We start from the raw sequence: 16,781 nt of genomic DNA, 5'->3' as shown, positions 1-16,781 counted from the left end.
GCACCACTCTCTGCAGAGTCCTGTGACTGAGGGAAGTACGGTTCCCATACCAGGCAGTGATGCAGCCAGTCAGGATGCTCTCAATTGTGCCCCTGTAGAAAGCCCTTAGGACTTGGGTACTCATGCCAAACTTCTTCAACCATCTGAGGTGAAAGAGGCGCTGTTGTGCTTTTTCCACCACACAGCCGGTATGTACAGACCACGTGAGATCCTTGGTGATGTGTATGCCAAGGAACTTAATGCTGTTCACCCTCTCAACCCCAGATCCATTGATGTCAATTGGGGTTAGCCTGTCTTCATTCCTCCTGTAGCCCACAACCTGTTCCTTTGTTTTTGCGACATTGAGGAAGAGGTTGTTTTGTTGACACCACTGCGTCAGGATGATGACTTCGTCTCTGTAGGTCTGCCTCATTATTATTTGAGATAAAGCCAATCAGTGTAGTTTCATCAGCAAATTTAATTAACAGATTGGAGCAGCGGGTGGCAACACAGTCATGAGTATACAGGGAGTAAAGGAGGGGGCTTCGGAGACAGTCCTGAGGGGCACCTGTGTTGACACATTTCTTGACACATGCAGTTTTGTGGTATGGAAAATTACAGAATAGACCATTTTCTGGAAAAGCAGCAATGCTGCCTCATCCATAATATGGGGGCTGCCTATACAGCAACTAGCTCTCAATTACTGCACACTGATTAGCACCACGTACATCAGCACTGAATATTTAGTTTCAGTGACTAGGCAGTTTAAATGACTTGGCCTGGTTGAGATGGGCCAAAGGGCCTGTTTCTGTGCTGTCGTTTTCAATGACTTTATGACGCTATCAGTAATGTACTAATCCAAATAGAAATGGTTTAAATTTCCTCTAGTGGAATAATGACAACACAAGAATATTGCCAGTAACCCCTCAGTTTCCTTCGTATCATTGCTCACTAAGGAAAGCTAATAAACAGAGAACCCTCCTGAGTTCTTCAAGCAGCTTATTTGTTCAGCACTGGTGGCATTGATTCTCATTTTAATCAAATTGATTTCCAGAGAGGAATAAAGGAGTTTGTTATATCATTGAGAACTTGCAGCCTGCGTATTAGTGAAAGATGAGTTGCAGAGCAATAAACTTGATAGTTTGGGAGTGGGCAGGCAACAGCAAGAAGAATTTAAAATATGCTAAAGTATCTCTGGAAATTTTTTTGTTGAAAAATTCCTGAAAACAAATTTAGTTATAGGTCTAATCTCTAGCACCTCCAGCCTATCTACATAACTGAAGTCCCTTATTCCCGGGATCATTTTGGTAAATCTCTCCCATACCTTCTCTAAACCTGCACATCTTCCCTGAAATGCCACATCCAGAAATGGACACAATACGTTACTTAATTGCTTTTGTTTCCTACGTCTCCATTAAGTGATTCCCCCAATCGGCATCTGGTCTCACCCATGTCGAGGAGCACCAGGTTCAGTAAATGACGCTGACAGATTTACATATGAAGAACTGCCTCTCTTGTGAGGACTCTTGCGGGTCATGAATGGTGGTGAGGGAGAAGGTGTAGAGGCAATTGTAACACTGAGCATGGCTGCAGGGGTAAGTGTCTTGAGGGGTATCGGTAGAGAAAAGTGGACAAGGGTGTTATGATAGCCACAGAGGTGATCGCTATGGAAAGTGGAGAGGAGACAAGAAGGGAAGGTATACATGTTGGCAGAAATTGTGGAAAATGGCATGTCAGATGCATAGTCTCATAAGGTGTTGGGGAGGACCTGAGAGCCCTATGCCTGTTATTTCTGTGTGATGTGGGGTAGGGAAAGAAGGAAAGATGTGATTGAGGGCTGTATTGGTACTGAAAAGGGGACCAATTTTCTGAAAAAGGAGGACATCTTGGATGTCCTGGAGTGGAAAGACTGATCACAAGAACAGATGCGGTGGAAATAGGGAAACTGAGAGGAAAGAACTGCATCTTGTAAAGGACAGGATGGGGTAAAGCAATACATCTCTTTGGCCCAGCCAGTGCATACGGACCATGTTATTCACCTTGCTAATCCCAATTTCCTGCGTTCAGCCCACATCCTACAGACCCTTCCACACCACCTCCCACATTCTCTCAAACTATCCATCAATCTCACACCTCCTTCCATTTACTCTGTCCACTGCCCTCTCCTATCAGATACCATCTTGTTCCGCCCTTTACAACTTCCATCTATCATGCCTCCCTCTCCCTCACTTGCTCTTCACTTTGAACTACCTATTACCTGCCAGCACTTGTGCCACCCCTACCCCTTCCACACATTTTATACTGCCTATCTCGCCTCTTTCTTTCCAGTCTTGATGAAGAGTCTCAACTTGAACCATCAACTGTCTACTTCCATCCACAGATGCTGCCTGGCCCGTTGAGTTGCTCCAGCCTGGTTGTGTGTTGCTCCAGATTTCCAGCATCTTCAGCCTCTTATGACTCCACAATACCAGTAGTAATCATCTCATGAAAACTAGAAAATTCTTAAAGTGTTTGTTAGGGAAGATGTAGGAATAATACTTCTTTGGGTAAAAAGCCTAAAATGCTCGGACACAAAATAAATATATATGTAATCTCCCTCAGCACAGGTGCACCAGTGGGCTCTGTGCGTACGCCCTGCTCTATTTGCTTTACACTTATGACTGCGTGGCTAAGCACAGTTCAAAAGCAATATTTAAGTTTGCTGATGACACCACTGTTGCACACTGAATTAGAGGTGGTGACAAACCAGCATATAGCTGGAAGATTGAAAATCTGGCTGAGTGGTGCCATAACAACAACATCTTACTCAATGTCAGCAAGACCAAGGAGCTGATTATTGACTTCGGGAGGAGGAAACCAGAGCAACATGAACCATTCCACATCAGAGAATCAGAAGGGAGATGATCAGTGACTTTACATTCCTTGGTGTTATCAATTCAGAGGACCTGTCCTGGGTCCAGCATACAGCTGCAATTATGTGGAAAGCATGGCAATGCCTCTATTTCACTAGGAGTTTGCAATGATTCAGCAGGATGCCCAAGACTTTGACAAACTTCTATTGATGTGTAATGGAGAACATATTGATTGGGTTGGTATGAAAATACCAATACCCTTGAAAAGAAATCCTACAAAAAGTAGTGAATACAGCCCCATTCATCATGGGCAAAGCACACCTACATCTACATCACAGGACAGCAGCATCCATCATATGGGACCCCCACCACCCTGGTCATGCTCTCTTCTTGCTGCTGCCATCAGGAAGGTGGCACAGGAAGCCCAGATCTCACATCACCTGGTTCTGGAACAGTTATTACCCCTCAGCCATCAGGCTCTTGGGCCAAGGGGGATAACTTCATACAACTTAATCTGCCCCATCACCGAGCTGTTCCCACAACCTATGGGCCCACTTTCCAGGAGTCTTCATCCCATGTTCTTGATACTTATTGCTTATTTATTTATCTATTATTAGTTCTTTGTTTTTGATTTTTCTGTTTGTTGACTTTTGCACACTGTTGGATCCTAAGTTGATACAGTCTTTCATTGATTTTATTATGATTATTATTCTATTATGAATTTATTGAATATGCCCTCAAGAAAATAAATTTCAGGGTTGTATGTTGTGACATACTGTATGTGCACTTCTGCAATAAATTTACTTTGAATTTTGAACTTTGAAATCAGTTCAGTATTGAAGTGAGTTAAGCTATGCCCTCCAGTTCAACACCAGATGTTTGAGGGTTCCTTGAATCTGATGGTATAGTTCCTGAGGCTCCTGCACCTCCTTACAGGCGGCAGCTGTGAGAAGAGAACATGGCCCAGACGGTGGGGGTTCTTAATGATGCATGCTGCCTTCCTGCGACAGCACTCTTGAAGACCTGCTCAATGTTTGGGAAGACTTTACCCCTTGATGGACTTGGCTGTATTCTATCCACTATGCATCTATAGAAGCTTGTCAAAGTTTTAGATGACATACCAAATCTTTGCAAACTTCCAAGAAAGTAAAAGTGCTACCTTGCCTTCTTTACAATGGTTCTTACATACTGGAGCCAGGACAGATCTTTTGAAATGATAATGAGAAATTTAAAGTTGCTGATCATCTCCACCTCGGATCCCCTGATGTGGACTGACTCATGGACCTCCAGCTTCTTCCCCCTGTCATTAATAATCAGCTCCTTTGTCTTGCTGACATTGAGTGAGAAATTTCTGTTGTGACACCACTCAGCCAGATTTTCAGACTCCCTCTAATATGCTAATTGATCACCATCTTTGATTTGGTGAACAACAGTGATGTCATCAGCAAACTTATGTAACTATGACTTTGGAGCTGTGCTTAGCCTCACAGCCATAAGTATAAACCAAGTAGAACAGGGAGCTAAGAATGCAAGCTTGTGGTGGACCAGTGCTGATGGTGGTTGTGGACGAGATGTTGTTGACTGGCATCTGCAAGTGAGGAAATCAAGAATCCCATTGAACAAGGATGCCTGGGTTTTGGAACTTATTAGTTAGCTTTGAGGGGATGATAGTGTTGAATGCAGAGCTGTAGTCAATGAAGAGCATCCTGATGTATGCATATTCACTGTCCAGATGTTGCAGGATTATGTGAGGAGCCAATGAAATGGAAATCCAAGCAACACATGCAAAATGCTGGAGGAACTCAGCAAGCCAGGCAGCATCTATGGAAAAGAGTAAACAGGCGATGTTTTGAGCTGAGACCCTTTATTAAGACTGGAAACAAAGAGATGAGAAGTTAGAGTAAGAAGGTGGGGGAGGGGAGGTAGAAGTACAAGGTGATAGGTAAAACTGGGAGAGGGTAAGATGTCCAATAAAATGCCTCTTTCATACATGTGCCGTTTAGATACCAGCAGTATAGATGCACACTCAGTGGCCACTTTATTAGCTACCTCCTGAACCTAATAAAATGGCTACTGAGTGTATGTTCAAGGTCTTCTGCTACTGTAGCCCATCCACTTCGTTTTGTAGTGTTGAATGTTCAAAGATGATCTTCTGCCCACCACTGCGTAATGTGTGTATACATTAGGTACTGCTGCCTCTCAGTTTGAACAATTCTGGCCATTTTCTCCAGGCCTCTTTCATTAAACAGGTGTTTTCACCCTCAGTGCATTTTGTTTTAGAAATCCTATAAATAACAGAATACAAGCAGGAGAGCTTGTGATGTTTAAAATTCAAGACTTGTGTTTTGGTGAGTGCCGTGGGGCTCATGAATGATAATCTCTATGCATTTGAGGTCAAAATATTTATTGTTAATGAGGAAGCAATTCATCAAAAAACAAGCATATTAAATGGTTATTTGAATCACAGTGCTAACTGTCGTGCACATTCTTAAATATTTGTTGATTAATTTTACTGTACATTAGCTCTTAAATTGTTTTAATTTGTTTCAAGTCTTCTATTTCAACAAAAGTTTTATCAACAACTAAGTTTTGAATTAGACAGGACAATAATCTATACAATGATTGAATATTTCTTGTACAAACATAGGCTACAGGACACAGCTGATATTGACCTAAACATAGAATTAGTAAAATCTCCTGCTTTTCCTTTACTGAATGTGAGAATAATTAGGCTCTAGATCTGAATCCAAGAATTATTAAACCTGGATTATTATTGTGCTCAGTAAGCCGAGAGAATGGAGCTTCACATCTGTAATGACATAGTCTCCTCCATTTATTGAAAAGATACTTCAGACACTATTTCTAACAGGGCTACAGTACAGACCAAGCAGAAGAGTATTCTAATCAACAGACTGAAGAAAATGATAGGTAAGAGAAGAAGAATGGATTCTATGCTGGTCGGGTGGGTAGGTGAATAGCACATTCCCCATTTTTAGAAAATGGGAAGTAATATTAAATTAGTATTCTTCAATGAAAATTGCAGGAAATTTGAACAGCTTTTCGGAAAGATCAGGACCAGTAAGTTTCACCACACTGACTGGAGCTGCATTTAATTGTGGTCCAGGTGGGAAATGCAGACGAATGGAAATTTGCTGATGGTACATTCCTCATCACTCCAAAAGCCAGAATCTGAAATATAAACAATTCAGCAGAAAGAGAAAGAATTACAACATTTCCAAAGCAATTACTTTAAGATCAAGAGCAGCATGGCACCTTGAGCTAGTTCCATCATAAACTGATCCAATGTTAACAGGCTCAAGAAGATGAATTGTCTGCAGCTCTTGCTGTGCAACTACCTGGAACATGATTAACTTGTCCACTAAAAATAATGTAACATTGAACCTTGTCAGATTTAGATTAATTGCCAAGTGCCCAAATTTAATGCAAAGGCGATCTGCAGCTGTACAATCTTGTCCTGTTGGAACCACACCTTAAGAAAGGGAAAGGCAAAAATAAATAAACAATACATGATCCTAATTTCCACAAGATGGGGGATAATAGAAACCTTGGAGAAATTCTCACAAAGTCCATGTTCTTTTTTCCTCATGTTTCTTTAGTACAAAGGAAGAGGCCATTCAAGTAATGAAGCCTCTGCTCTCCTCAGATGGTGATGAGGACATGTACAGGAATGAGATAAATCAGCTGGTTGAGTGGTGTCACAACAACAACATTTACTGCCAGTAAGACTAAGGAACTGATGGTGAACTTCAGGAAGGGGAAGTTGAAGGAACACACACCAGTCCTCATTGAGGAGTCAGCAGTGAAAAGGGTGAGCAGTTTCAAGTTCCTGGGTGTCAACATCCCTGAAGATCTATCCTGGGCCCAACATATTGATAATCATCAAGAAGGCATGCCAATGGCAAATTTCTACAGATGTAACGTGGAGAGCATTTTAACTGGTTGCATTACCTTTGGCATGGAGGGGCCATTGCACTGGATCGGTGAAATCTGCAGAGGGTTGCAAATTTAGCCATCTCCATTGTGCCTCCCCAGTTTTGAGTACATATTCAAAAAGGTGATGCCTCAAAAAGGTGACATCCATCTTTAAGCCCCTTTCACCCAGGATATGCTCTCTTGTTATTACGACCTACAGGAAGGAGGTACAGGAGCCTGAGGGCACACACTCTACATTTTAGGGACTGCTTCTACCCCTCCACCATCAGATTTCTGAACAGACAGTGAACCACCCCTTGAACACTACCGCACTATTTTTGCACTTATTGAATTTAATATACAACTACTTATTTACAGTATATTCCTTTTTGCAATCTATAGTATTTTTTAGCAATACACTGTAATTCTGCCACAAAATAACAAATTTCACAACATATGTCAGTGATATTAAACCTGAATCTGATCTTGGAGAAATCCCAATAATTCCATGCCCCCACTCACTTCCCTGAAAATTATTCTTTTGGATTCCCATTAACCTCCCTCTGCTTGTCCTACCATCCATGTAGATCAGATAGCTTACTATCTTTGTGATGTTGATGGCAAGCAGAACAATCCAGGAAACACCACACACTCACAGGGAGAACATGTACATTCCCTCCTGGTAGCTTTGCTTGGAAGGAACCGCTACCTGCTATGCCAGAGCATAGCCACTACAACCAGAGTAAATAGCAGCTAACACCATTTCTCAGAAGTTTATTTAGATTTTTTGCCAAAGCTGGAGCTGGGGTTGTCAGTAATGCTGTGAATATTGTACTCCACTGCAGTTACACATGCCAATTCCTGGCAAGATGGCGGTGCAACTGGTCACAGTGGTTTCTATGGGGTTCTCAAAATGCGCTGCTCTTCTACTTAAATGTACTTCTAATGATCGCAAAATCCTGCTATACATCAAGAACTTAAAGGACTGCAGGTCTACACCATCAGCGAGTTAATGAAGGAGCTGTGTAATGTGCTTCTGCCCGAGTCGATGGAGGCTTACAGTCAAATAGTGAGTGGCCAGCCTGCTCACTTTTCTTGTGATCAAAAGAGAAGTTAATCTGGTAGGTCGCAGGTTCGATTCGCTGAGTTATTGGATGAAAGCAGGGGTGGATGGAGAGGGAGCTCTCTGGCCTCGGTAACAGTGAGGACTAGGCCTGAGGCCTTGGTGCCACCTGTTTGCAGTCACCTGAAGTAAGAGAACAAGACCATTGCCTCTTCGCCGGGGCACAATTGCTGCCTTCCCACGATTTTGCTCGGCAGAAGACAAGCTCTGTCATGGCTGACTGCAGATTGCTTTTGGGGGGCTGCTCTCAATTAACTCAGGACCCCAGTCTGCAAGGTTGATTGCTTTTCTGCTGCCAGGGGAAGAGATGTCCGTACCAGTGCACTCTACTGGGGCGGCATAGCGCAGTTGCGGTGAATGAGGTTTTCAAATGGACTATATGCATAGACATTTGTGTGATTGTGTTTTTACTGATATTCTATGTGCTTGGATATGCAAGGAATGTACATTAAAGTCATGGTATTGCCTAGTGGGAGTCAGGCATCGGGGCAAAGACTGGGCCTCAAAGCTGCAGTCTCACCTAGCGGGCGTCGGAGCAGGTCAACAGACAATAGCAGTGGACTGGGGGTCTGGACTATATACACACATATTTTGCATCATTGTATATCGTTGGTTTGTGTATGGGAAGACTGGGCATCAAGCAACGGTGTTGCAGCTGGTGGGGGAATGGATCTCATTGCGTAATTGTGATCTTATGTGTGCCTACTGTGTGTGACTGCTGGTAATGTGTCTTTGCGCCTTGTCCCTGTAGTGAAGCTGTCATACTTGGCTGTATTCATACATGCTTAAATGACAATAAAACTTGAATCGAGTTGAATTGAACTTCAAACCAGGCAGACAAAGAAACAGGCACAGTCATGGCATTTTAATATATTCAGTGGAATTATTCATGTGGGCTTGTGGTAAGCCGTGGTTCTACATTTCATAAAAAAACTGCTTACTCTGACCTAGATTCATGGTGTTGCACCATGAGCCAGCAATGGGTCTTCCTGTAAGCCAATAATGATAATCCCATCTGGATCCATCAGTCCAACACTCTGTACCATCCTATGTTAGAGCAAGAGTGTAAAGGTTATAATTCAAAAGAACTTCCTCAAAATTTGAAAACAAATTATATGTGTATATTTAAATTTTGTGCAACAATAAATTATATTCACCTCATACATATCAGAGCTACCAATCCAAATTTTTGGATGTGGACTACCCTCGTTTTGGACCAATTCTAAAACAAAGTCATTATTTTCCTTGCTGTGTATGGAAGCGAGGTGGCCACCAGGTATGAGGACTTGACAATACACCTGATAAAGAAGATACATTCAATGTGAAATGGCAATTCTTCATTCAGTAAAATTGAGAAGATTCCACTTATCATAATTTGTTTGCACTCATTGTGAGACATTCCGTGAAGTGCCAATGACTAAGAAGTTTGGAAATGTTACTACTATTGTTGGCAATGAAGAAAATTGTAGGCTCCAGAGAGATATCATTGGACTAGTTGGAGGGGCAAAACAAAGTGGGGAATAAAATGTAAGGAATGCACTTGGTGAGGCAACTTAAGTGAGGAAGTGCACAATAAATGGCAAGATATTAGGAAGTGCAATGGAACAGGTACTTCTTACAGTACATTCCCACAAATCTTTCAAGACTGACAAGTAGATAGAGAGGTTAAAAAGGCACATGTGATACTTAATCTTTTGAAACAGATTTACAAAAGAAGGTTGTTATCCTGCAATACACTATTCAATTACAGTCCACAGTTTACATTTCCACCCATAGCACTACAAGCAGAATGTACAAGCACCTGAGATTGTGCTCAGGAAATTCACTAGAGCTGGAAAATTCAGGGACTGGGAGAGATTTTCCAGGCTGGGCTTGCTTCTTGCAACTAAAAAAGCTGCAGGAGATCTGACTGATGAGCATAAGATTATGAGAGATCTAGACAGGATGAACAGGAAGATTAAATCTCACTCAGCAAGGCGTTCGAAAAAAGAGACAAAGTTTAAAGGTGAGAGCTAGAAGGATTGTGTTTCTTTTCTATTTATGTGTGGAATGAGCTGCCAGCAAAAATGGCGATTACAGGTTTGATTTCACTCCTGATAATACACAGTGGGAGGGGAACGGAGGGCTATGATGAAGGTGTGCGTTGATAGGTTGAGGCAGAATAACAGTTCAGCATGGACTAGATGGGACAGAGGATCTGTTTCTGTGCTGCCGTTCTCTATGACTATGATATTATGACTCTACGGTGTGAGAAAGGGAAAGGCTGTTCTGAATTCACTGGCTGGAATGCTGGTAGATGCAAAAGCCCTGAGCTTACCTGATGAATGGATATTCAACTGTAGAAAACTGTAAGGCTACGGAAAACAGGTAACATACAGTGAATGTAGGGCAATCTAAACGGCTACTTTTGGTCCAGCACAGACATGATGATCCAAAAGGCCTCTTCCCTGAGTTAAATGATACTTTGCTTACTTCCTAGCACTGTCAGTCAGCTGAGGAACCAGTTCTCTTACTTATTAAACACTTACTGACAATATCAAGGGGACATCTTCACAACAAGAACATTTGCCTACTCTTATGGTAGTCGTATTACCATATAGGCATTGTTTCAAAAGCAACTCCTTTCAGTGTTTTTTGAAATATGCAAAAGTGCTGTAAAATTTAAGTCTTAACTTTTCTTTATTATACCAAGGCTAGGAAGGAATAAATCAGGATAACTAGCATTTAGAATGACTCCCAGAGAGAATTTCCACACTCAGTTTGTCAGTAATACAATGGTCTAACAATGTTGAATCTTTTCATACCTCAGCTTCAATCCAGTTCTTTTCTTCATTGATGAACTGAAGACAAGTAAAATTATAACCAGTCCAGCCGGAAATACAAGTCCTGGTGCACTGGTCTTGGTAGAGATGTATCGTGTGAACTTCATTCTGCCTTTGTGCTAGAGAGGAAAGGAAAATGCATTACGCAAAGATTTATTTTAATTTTCAACTTCAAACACTTTGAAAACTTTTTTGTTCTCTCATAGAATATGCCAAATGTTAAATCTGAAATTAACATCTAAAATCTGAAATTAATGTCATTACGAAGTTTTAATGTCAAGGAAAGGTAAATGATGCCAAGGCAAAGATATAGGTGGAAATTTTTAAAAAGCTGCTAAAGCTGGAACTTTGAAATAAAAGCAGAAATTGCTGGAAGCACTCGTCAATCAACGCTGTGGTTATTATGGCCATTGCATTGTTTGCTAAAGTAGAACATAATTGTATTTACCAATAAAACCTCAACTATCATTGGAATCCAAATCAAAAAGGCACAACATACTGCTCTTAAAAGATTAATTCAATGCTAAGGTAAATTCACCCACTTTATAAAACCTTAGAAGTGACAACATTTAACAATATGAGGTATGCTTGAACATCGACAAAATGACATATTGTATCTCCGAGAAAATCACCAGAGGTAAAAGAAAAATTTATGGCTTAAAAGCTATAAGCTGATACCAAAGTGGTTTGAAATGCCTGAGTAAAAACATTTATGGCACTTTAAAATCTAGGAGTAGTATAATCCAAGAAATATTGCCGAGGTTTGCTTCAGATGACAAATTAACATCCAGCCAGCTAGAAATGAACACTACGGTGCACCATCAACTATTTTTCTCATTACTGAAGAGCCCTTGTTTTAATCTTTGATTTCTTAAATGTTTGATCTGGTTGTGGACAAGATAATTGATTTAAACCAATACACTCATTTGTTCTAAGTGATAATTCTTGTTAACTTGGCAAATTGATTATTTGTCCATTATCTTCTTTATTTGTCTGCAATCCTTTGCTAGAGCATGTTACACTTGTGTTTTCAGCTCCTGATCTATCTTTAGTTTTCATGTGTGAGCCCGAGTAGTTAGACAACTCCAGTTCTGTCCTCCTATGACATGCTCACAAATGCTGATGGATAAGATCGGTAAACTATAATCAATCAGACTATTTTGAACATTTCTTTTCCCAGGCTCCAGGCTAGATGATTTAAAGAGTTATGTTGGCAATTAATTTAGCTCTCACATTTGAGCTAAAGGCTTCTTAATTGAAACTCCCTTCCAAGATTGATAGTTTGTTGTGGTTTGAAGAGATTACCTTGCTAGAGATGCTGTACACCTCACAAGCTATGAACAAGTACATTTACTTAACAGATGTTTAAAAACCCACTGAAAGGAACTAAGTTCAAATCTTTCCTTGATATCTTGGGTATCTGTCAATACACTCTCTAATGAAAGCAACTACTAAATCATTTATTTTGCATGTTGCTCTCACTCCTTACTGAATGGAAAAAAAACATAAAGCAGGAAAACAGATAGCTCAAGTACTTACAAATGAATCATCCAATTAATTATTTCAAGGAAAAATAAAGAATAAAAGATACCTCAAATAATTAACTGTCAAAATAAAGAGGAAGATAAAAGCACACTGATTAATAGATTTGTAACTGTAAAATTTTTTACACTTCGTAATTTTGAAAATCGGTTGAAGTGCATACTGCTACACACCAGCTTTTTGATTATAGACTAAAATAAAATTATTAATGTCCATTTGCTGTATTGAAATCTGACATTTGATTATTAGTTATTAGTATTTTGCTTGGTTGGTAATGCTCAGAATTTCTGATGGTTTTGCAGCACAACACCTGGTTTAACAGTGCAAGGTTATTTACAGTATGATATGTTAGCCTTTTATTGCACTTGGGCATAAAAATATTGTATGCAACAGGATGATACACTCAGTATTTAACTATAGATAATTTAATTAGGTGTACATTTTTGATTACAACAAGTTTTCAAAAATTAATGATAAATCTGCATTACATGTGCAGGAATACATAAAGGAATCTTAATTTAAAAACGGGTTAAAACATGCTCTTGATCTGCTGGTTTGCTGTAGTGTAGAGAGGGGAGTAACGCAATCATTCCTTCTTGCAGATTACAGCACGTAGACAGAAAAACCATGTACAAAAACACAATATTTGCTGGCTCGTGCACATTAATCTGCCAGTTTGTTCCTCACGGGTGCAGATTTTGTTCAATGTGCCCCTCCAAAACAGGTCCCATTTAAATTGTAGGAACTTACCCTGAGGATGGCAACTGCAACTTTCCAAACATTTTTCCTGCTTTTAATGCTGCTTTTATTGATTAATGAAAGCAACATTTAGACAGTCAATAATCAGTCTTAAAGCTGAGAAAAAATTAACTGATTCTGCAAAAGTAAGTTTAAAATAAGAGTTTTATAATTTAATTGTGATTAATGAGAAATTATGAAAGAAACAAATGCCAAATTTTATCTTAAAATGATATTCACAAGAATATTAAAAAAATACCTGAAATAGCTATAATATTAGCAGATTCAAATTACAGTTTGATTACAATATTAATAAAACCACAAATCAAGAGGACAGCAGATTAAAATTATGCTTGTACCTCATGTTCATCTCACCTAGGAATGGCAAATCTCCAAGAAGCTGGTATTTTTCTGCTGAGGCTAAAATAGTTCAAAACTAAGGTTAAACTTGGTGTCACAATGTATCACATTTAGAAACACAGAACATAGAAAACTTACAGCAAAATACAGGCCCTTCAACCCACAAAGCTGTGCCGAACACATACTTGCTTTAGGGTTACCCATAGCCCTCTATATTTCTAAGTTCCATGTACCAATCAAGGAGTCTCATAAAAGACCCTATTGTATCCTCCTCCACCACCGTTGCTGGCAGCCCATTCCACACACTCACCACTCTGCGTAAAAAACTCACTTCTGACATTTCCTCTGTACCTACTTCTAAGCACCTTAAAACTGTGCCTTCTCATGCTAGCCATTCCAGCCCTGGGAAGAAGCCTCTGACTATCCACACAATCAATGCCTCTCATCATCTTATACACCTCTATCAGGTCACCTCTCATCCTCCATCGCTCCAAGGAGTAAAGGCCGCGTTCACTTAACCTATTGTCATAAGTCATGCTTCCCAATCCAGGCAACATCCTTATAAATCTCCTTTGCACCCTTTCTATGGTTTCCACATCCTTCCTGTAGTGAGGTGACCAGAACTGAGCACAGTACTCCGTGGGGTCTGACCAGGGTCCTATGTAGCTGCAACATTACCTCTCGGCTCTTAAACTCAATCCCATAATTGATGAAGGCCAATGCACCATATGCCTTCTTAATCAGAGTCAACCTTCACAGCAGCTTTGAGTGTCCTACAGACACAGACCCCAAGATCCCTTTGATCCTCCGCACACCCAAGAGCCTTACCATTAATACTTTATTCTGCCATCATATTTGATCTACCAAAATGAACCACTTCACACTTATCTGGGTTATCTGCCACTTCTCAGCTCAGCTTTGCATCCTATCAATGTCCCGTTGTAACCTCTGACAGCCCTCCACACTATCCACAACACATTCAACCTTTGTATCATCAGCAAATTTACTAACCCATCCCTCCACTTCCTCATCGAGGCCATTTATAAAAATCACGTAGAGAAGGGGTCCCAGAACAGATCCTTGAGGCACACCACTAGTCACAGACCTCCATGTAGAATGTGACCCATCTACAACTACTCTTTGCCTTCTGTGGTCAAACCAATTCTGGATCCATAAAGCAATGTCTCCTTGGATCCCATGCTTCCTTATTTTCTCAATAAACTCTGCATGGAGAATCTTATCAAATGCCTTGCTGAAATCCATATACACTACATCTTATGCTCTACCTATAGCAACGTGTTCAGTCTCATCCTCAAAAAATTCAATCAGGCTCGTAAGGCATGACCTGCCTTTGACAAAGCCATGCTGACTATTCCTAATCATATTATACCTCTCCAAATGTTCATAAATCTTGCTTCTCAGGATCTTTCCCATCAATTTACCAACATCTGAAGTAAGACTCACTGGTCTATAATTTCCTGGGCTATCTCTACTCCTTTACTTGAATAAGGGAACAATATCTGCAACCCTCCAATCCCATGGAAACTCTCCCATCCCTATTGATGATGCAAAGGTCATTGCCAGGGGCTCAGAAATCTCCTATCTCGACTCCCACAGTAGTTTGAGGTACATCTCATTCGGTCCCGGAGACTTATCCAACTTGATGCTTTCCAAAAGCTCCAGCACATCCTCTTTCTTAATGTCTATATGCTCAAGCTTTTGAATCCTCTGTAAGTCATCCCTACAATTTCCAAGATCCTTTTTCATAGTGAATACCGAAGCAAAGTACTCATTAAGTACCTCTGCTCTCTCCTCTGGTTCCATACACATTTTTTCCACTGTCACACTTGATTGGTCCTATTCACTCACTTCTTATCCTCTTGCTCATCTCATACCTGTAGAATGCCTTGGGGTTTTCTTTAATCCTGCTCACCAAGGCCTTCTTGTGGTTCCTTCTGACTCTCCTAATTTCATTCTTAAACTTTTTCCTGCTAGCCTTATAATCTTAGATCTTATAGCCTTAGATCTCTATCGTTACCTAGGTTTTTTGAAACTTTCATAAACTTTTCTTTTCTTCTTGACTAGATTTTCAACAGCCTTTGTACACCTACCATCCTTTCTCATTGGAACGTACCTATGCAGAACCCCTCACAAATATCCCCTGAACATTTGCCACATTTCTGCTGTACATTTCCCTGAAAACATCTGTTCTCAATTTATGCTTCCAAGTTCCTGCCTGATAGCTTCATATTTCCGCTTGTTCCAATTAAACACTTCCCTAACTTGTCTGTTCCTATCCCTCTCCAATGCTATGGTAAAGGAGTTAGTGCTCACTACTCTATCTCCAAAATGCTCTCTCACTGAGAGAGTTGACACCTAACCAGGTTCATTTCTCAATACCAGATCAAGTACAGCTTCTCTTTTAGGCTTATCTACATATTGTGTCAGGAAACCTTCCTGAACACACCTCACAATCTTCACCCCCATCTAAACCCCTTGCTCTAGGCACTAGAGTGTAGGGAGATGCCAATCAATATTTGGGAAATTAAAATCTCCCACCACAACAACCATGTTATAATTACACCTTTCCAGAATCTGTCTCCCAATCTGCTCCATGATGTCCCTGTTACTATTGGGTGGTCTATGAAACTAAACACCCAGTAGTGTTATTGACCTCTTCCTGCTTTTAACTTCCACCCACAGAGACTCAGTAGATAATCCCTCCATGGCTTTCCCCCTTTTTGCAGCCATGACACCATCTCTGATCAGCAGTGCCACACACCCACTTCTTTTGCCTCCCTCCCTGTCCTTCCTGAAACATCTAAAGCCCAGCACTTGAAGTAGCCATTCCTGCCCCTGCACCATCCAAGTCTCTGTAATGGCCACAGCATCACTGCTCCAAGTACTGATCCAGGTTCTAAGCTCATCTGCTTTGTTCATTTAGACTGCACTTTCTGCAGCTGGTCTCATTTTTATTACCTACTGAATTCTCAGTAGTCAGAATGCTGAGCTATTGTGAGCTGAGCTGTGCACGTGCCTCAAAGTATTTTTCATCAATGCAGGAGTTTAACAAGATTGCCACAAGGGAAATAAGGAAAGAAACAATTAGAACTGAGAAATACAACAAAATTATGCTTAATACTGCACTAACCTTGAATGCAACTGCAGAGTAAAGTCCAAACTAATGAAAAAGCATTTGGCATGGAAAACATAACTCTCAAATAGTCAGAAATGTAGAAAGTCTGGAGTAAAGACCAAATGCTCCAGCTGCAACTGTGCTCTCATCGCTAGGCTGGTTTGACCCATTTATAGCTTAATATTTTTCTATGCATCTTCACAGCTGAGTAAACCTAATGTGCTGAAAAGGATTTTTGTTAAATACAAACACAACTTAACAATCGTTTCCATGATAGTTCAGCTTTCAAATACTGA

General features: G+C 40.5%; 1 protein-coding gene across 1 annotated transcript; it reads right to left on the bottom strand.

Annotated features, from left to right (window-relative positions):
- Positions 1–5,876: 5,876 nt before the first annotated feature.
- LOC132397622 (lectin-like) lies at positions 5,877–16,561 on the bottom strand. Its single transcript, XM_059976400.1, has 6 exons — positions 16,501–16,561; positions 13,365–13,409; positions 10,692–10,828; positions 9,045–9,185; positions 8,835–8,934; positions 5,877–6,020 (listed from the first exon to the last, which is right to left on the bottom strand). The coding sequence occupies exons 1-6, from the start codon at positions 16,559–16,561 to the stop codon at positions 5,941–5,943; spliced, it is 564 nt and encodes a 187-aa protein (XP_059832383.1). The 3' UTR covers positions 5,877–5,940.
- Between the last annotated feature and the right edge of the window lie 220 nt (positions 16,562–16,781).

Source organism: Hypanus sabinus, chromosome 8, assembly GCF_030144855.1.
Source record: "Hypanus sabinus isolate sHypSab1 chromosome 8, sHypSab1.hap1, whole genome shotgun sequence".
Lineage (NCBI taxonomy): Eukaryota > Metazoa > Chordata > Chondrichthyes > Myliobatiformes > Dasyatidae > Hypanus > Hypanus sabinus.
The sequence above is the reverse complement of the archived record's forward strand: the minus strand, read 5'-3'. Positions and strand labels throughout refer to the sequence as shown.

Bases quoted from the DNA above. Each gene is read 5' to 3' on its own strand.
- LOC132397622 (XM_059976400.1), bottom strand. From the start codon at position 16,561: ATGTTTTCCATGCCAAATGCTTTTTCATTAGTTTGGACTTTACTCTGC. The intron at 10,829-13,364 runs GTGAGATGAACA...TTTCCTCTCTAG, and splicing joins TGGAGATTTGCCATTCCTAG to CACAAAGGCAGAATGAAGTT. The intron at 9,186-10,691 runs GTATGAAAAGAT...CTTCTTTATCAG, and splicing joins AGAACTGGATTGAAGCTGAG to GTGTATTGTCAAGTCCTCAT.